The sequence below is a fragment of the Sinocyclocheilus anshuiensis genome, unplaced genomic scaffold (genome assembly GCF_001515605.1).
Source record: "Sinocyclocheilus anshuiensis isolate Anshui unplaced genomic scaffold, SAMN03320099.WGS_v1.1 scaffold371, whole genome shotgun sequence".
Taxonomy (NCBI): domain Eukaryota; kingdom Metazoa; phylum Chordata; class Actinopteri; order Cypriniformes; family Cyprinidae; genus Sinocyclocheilus; species Sinocyclocheilus anshuiensis.
Window position 1 is genome coordinate 1,389,894 of NW_015549597.1, and position 4,901 is coordinate 1,394,794.

A 4,901-nucleotide genomic window follows, 5' to 3' on the forward strand; every position below is an offset into this window, starting at 1 on the left:
TAGCAAGGATGTTTTAAATTGATCAAAAGTGATGATAAAGACATTTATAATGTTACAAAATATTTCTATTTCAGATAAATGCTGTTCTTCTGAACCTTCTGTTCATCAAAGAAACCTGAAACAATTCTACGCTGTTTTCAACATAATAATAAATGTTTTCTGAGCAGCAAATCAAAATATTAGAATGATTTCTGAAGGATCATGTGACTGGAGTAATGATGCTAAAAATTCAGCTTTGAAATCACAGGATTAAATTACATTTTAAAATATTTCCAAATTATTTTAAATAGTAAAAATATTTCAAAATGTTACTGTTTTTGCTGTATTTTGGATCAAATAAATGCAGGCTTGGTGAGCAGAAGAGAATTCTTTAAAAAAAAAAAGTACAATTCTTACTGTTCAAAAACTTTTGACTGGTATGTTAGCCTATAGTTTGAAGATAAATATATTAATAATTAGAAAGGTGAGTCTGAGATGTTTATTTGACAGTGATTTCACATTTCTTGTTTGTATGAAGGCTAAATACAAATAAAAGGTGAACATTAATTTATTTGTGCAGTTTTTTTTTCTAAAAAGAGGTTTAATAGACTTGCAAATAAATTTTTCATAAGTTTGTAAGTACAGCCATCTGTTGTAGGTGTTCTTGGCAGTTTTTATGAGGCTTTTTTTAATAGTGTTCATATCGATATCAGAATTATATCGTATCGACCGAAATTAAGAAATATATCGTGATATAAATGTTGACCATATCGTCCAGCCCTATTCCTTGGTGAATCAAATTTAAGAAAAAAATCTTACTGACTGATTTTACTGGAAAGACATGTGTGATAACAGACTAAACACTGATTAACACAAGAAATCCCCAGGATAGAGCATAACTAACCATCTAAACTTTGATCTATACACATTTTTCCAAAACAGACAGTTTAAACAATTCCTCCCTAGTAACCGCTCCAAACACACAGATTATAACGGTCTTAGAAATCTGTCTTATAACGGTCTCTTAAAATCTGGCTTTAAAGTGAAAAATAACATATAATAAACATATAATGTATAATAAACCAGCCAGACATATGTCTGCCCTTTCCAAACATATGGAGTGCATTCATTCATTCTTTACTCAAAGAACATGCAATTAAGGAGGTCCAAAGAAGAACTGTTTTTAAAGGAACACCATTTAACTTTGAACACATGAACTCAATCTCAAAGATCTTATCAAACCCTATCAATAGCCAGAACCTGATAAGGCTCAGCCAGCCAGGGTCATTGACAGAGGAGAATTAACATTCTGGTAGGTCGGTTCCCCTCATCTTATATCCTATAACAAATTATAATATATATATAGAGAGAGAGAATGACCTGCTGGTCATTGTGCCCACGGATGCCAGTGTTCAAACACTGAACGGAATTCTATGAATTACTACACTGAAAACAAGCTGAAGGGATTTCATGGAATTGAAGGAGTGGTGAGGTCAATGTAATAAAAGTGCTGATAGTATGATCAAGGTCACGGTTGTGTCAATGAACTGAAGAACTTTACCTTCAGCTGGTTCAGTTTCAACAGGTCTGAGTCCATCACTGCTGGAGTGCCGATAGCGCTGAGGAGACGCCGCTGCTCAGAGCGCCTTTCAGAGAGCAGACGATTCGAGCCCTATGACAGACACAGACAGAGAGAGATGCTCAGGTGGATGCAAACTACTGACCCAAACTGTCTGCCATGTTCATGCTAAACAAAGTAATTAATTTCAGTAACACCACTACAGTATGTGCATTTAAATCTGACATCTTCACAAAAAAACAAAAACAAACAAGTCTCAAAACACACATTTGAGTTATTAAAACTTAAACTGAACCTACTGAGGTGTCATATTCCCCAGCTTCCTGCACAGTCACTGGCTGGTCTAGCTCAAGGTAGACGTCTTTCTCCTTGCGGCTGATGGCATAGTAGCCTTCACTACGAGCACAGCCCGTGACATGCTCTCTTAGCTGCCCATCTGCGGTCTTCTTCTTCCGCCGAGGGTTGGGGATGTTGGTGAGTGCAGGCAAGAGGTCAAGGGAGTAAAACTTGGGAAAAATGTACTTAGAAAGCAGCATCAATATGTAAATGAAGCCTTTTACTCTCTTACTTGTATGCACTTATACTTGCCGACTCTTTAAATTTGGTATTGTGGTATTGATAATTCTGTTGGCTTCTGCATCACTAATAAAAGCACATGTTTGTTTGTATAAACTGCATTTTCATTCTTAGGCAGCTGTAAGGATATTGGTATGAGGGACCCAGTGTGTGTCGTTGAGCCAGTCGGTGCCGCGATCAACTTGCAACAGTTTCTCGTAGGTGCTCTTCAGGAGCCTCATATCTTCCTGGTCCAGGCCAGTGTTCCAGATGTCATACAGGATGGTCATCTGCTCAAACTCGCTACGGTTCTTGTAAGAGGGCTGTGGTATGGGAGCTAGGGTGGGCACGTGTTTGGGCCGTCGCTGAGTCGAGGGGGTCAAGCCAGCTTCCTGCAGGAAAAGTCGTTCGCTCTTTCGAACCTCTTCCTTTTCAAACTCCAGCGATCTCTTCAGACCAAAGTAAGAGTCTCCCGAGTCAGAGCTGGAGCTGGAAAGCTCACCAGACTCCAACTGTTCCACATCCACGTCTTCTTCATATTCCTGACAATAAAGTATGGTAGGAAAATGTTAGGAAACAGACAAAATGCACACAAAAAGCAGACCAAATGGTGGGATAATCTGGCACTATTTGCCAAACAACCCTATTACCCAACAATGCAGAACTGTTGAAAGCAGTTCAAGTTCTGTGGGTTTGCAGGACAAACTGTTATATCGCAACAGCCTGAAACATTCCAGCGTGGTAAAATTGTTGCAACAGTGCTACATTAACAATGCAAAGTGCCACTGAACTGGTATTTCGATCATTGAGAAAAAAAAAATAAAAAAAAAAAAATAATAATAATTATATATATATATATATATATATATATATATAAATAACAAACATATGGAGTGCATTCATTCATTCTTTACTCAAAGAACATGCAATTAAGGAGGTCCAAAGAAGAACTGTTTTTAAAGGAACACCATTTAACTTTGAACACATGAACTCAATCTCAAAGATCTTATCAAACCCTATCAATAGCCAGAACCTGATAAGGCTCAGCCAGCCAGGGTCATTGACAGAGGAGAATTAACATTCTGGTAGGTCGGTTCCCCTCATCTTATATCCTATAACAAATTATAATATATATATAGAGAGAGAGAATGACCTGCTGGTCATTGTGCCCACGGATGCCAGTGTTCAAACACTGAACGGAATTCTATGAATTACTACACTGAAAACAAGCTGAAGGGATTTCATGGAATTGAAGGAGTGGTGAGGTCAATGTAATAAAAGTGCTGATAGTATGATCAAGGTCACGGTTGTGTCAATGAACTGAAGAACTTTACCTTCAGCTGGTTCAGTTTCAACAGGTCTGAGTCCATCACTGCTGGAGTGCCGATAGCGCTGAGGAGACGCCGCTGCTCAGAGCGCCTTTCAGAGAGCAGACGATTCGAGCCCTATGACAGACACAGACAGAGAGAGATGCTCAGGTGGATGCAAACTACTGACCCAAACTGTCTGCCATGTTCATGCTAAACAAAGTAATTAATTTCAGTAACACCACTACAGTATGTGCATTTAAATCTGACATCTTCACAAAAAAACAAAAACAAACAAGTCTCAAAACACACATTTGAGTTATTAAAACTTAAACTGAACCTACTGAGGTGTCATATTCCCCAGCTTCCTGCACAGTCACTGGCTGGTCTAGCTCAAGGTAGACGTCTTTCTCCTTGCGGCTGATGGCATAGTAGCCTTCACTACGAGCACAGCCCGTGACATGCTCTCTTAGCTGCCCATCTGCGGTCTTCTTCTTCCGCCGAGGGTTGGGGATGTTGGTGAGTGCAGGCAAGAGGTCAAGGGAGTAAAACTTGGGAAAAATGTACTTAGAAAGCAGCATCAATATGTAAATGAAGCCTTTTACTCTCTTACTTGTATGCACTTATACTTGCCGACTCTTTAAATTTGGTATTGTGGTATTGATAATTCTGTTGGCTTCTGCATCACTAATAAAAGCACATGTTTGTTTGTATAAACTGCATTTTCATTCTTAGGCAGCTGTAAGGATATTGGTATGAGGGACCCAGTGTGTGTCGTTGAGCCAGTCGGTGCCGCGATCAACTTGCAACAGTTTCTCGTAGGTGCTCTTCAGGAGCCTCATATCTTCCTGGTCCAGGCCAGTGTTCCAGATGTCATACAGGATGGTCATCTGCTCAAACTCACTACGGTTCTTGTAAGAGGGCTGTGGTATGGGAGCTAGGGTGGGCACGTGTTTGGGCCGTCGCTGAGTCGAGGGGGTCAAGCCAGCTTCCTGCAGGAAAAGTCGTTCGCTCTTTCGAACCTCTTCCTTTTCAAACTCCAGCGATCTCTTCAGACCAAAGTAAGAGTCTCCCGAGTCAGAGCTGGAGCTGGAAAGCTCACCAGACTCCAACTGTTCCACATCCACGTCTTCTTCATATTCCTGACAATAAAGTATGGTAGGAAAATGTTAGGAAACAGACAAAATGCACACAAAAAGCAGACCAAATGGTGGGATAATCTGGCACTATTTGCCAAACAACCCTATTACCCAACAATGCAGAACTGTTGAAAGCAGTTCAAGCTCTGTGGGTTTGTAGGACAAACTGTTATATCGCAACAGCCTGAAACATCCCAGCACGTTAAAATTGTTGCAACAGTGCTACATTAACAATGCAAAGTGCCACTGAACTGGTATTTCGATCATTGAGAAAAAAAAAATAAAAAAAAAAAAATAATAATAATTATATATATATATATATATATATATATATATAAATAA

The 4,901-nt window shown here is 39.4% G+C and overlaps 1 protein-coding gene across 1 annotated transcript in view; it reads right to left on the reverse strand.

The window, feature by feature from the left end:
* LOC107658500 (histone-lysine N-methyltransferase SETD1A-like) overlaps positions 1 to 4,901 on the reverse strand; it is a 25,560-nt gene that overhangs the window by 4,567 nt on the left and 16,092 nt on the right. The window contains 3 exon segments of the mRNA XM_016447081.1: positions 3,448 to 3,558; positions 3,765 to 3,943; positions 4,172 to 4,562. Of these exon segments, the coding sequence (XP_016302567.1) occupies positions 3,448 to 3,558; positions 3,765 to 3,943; positions 4,172 to 4,562 (681 nt within the window).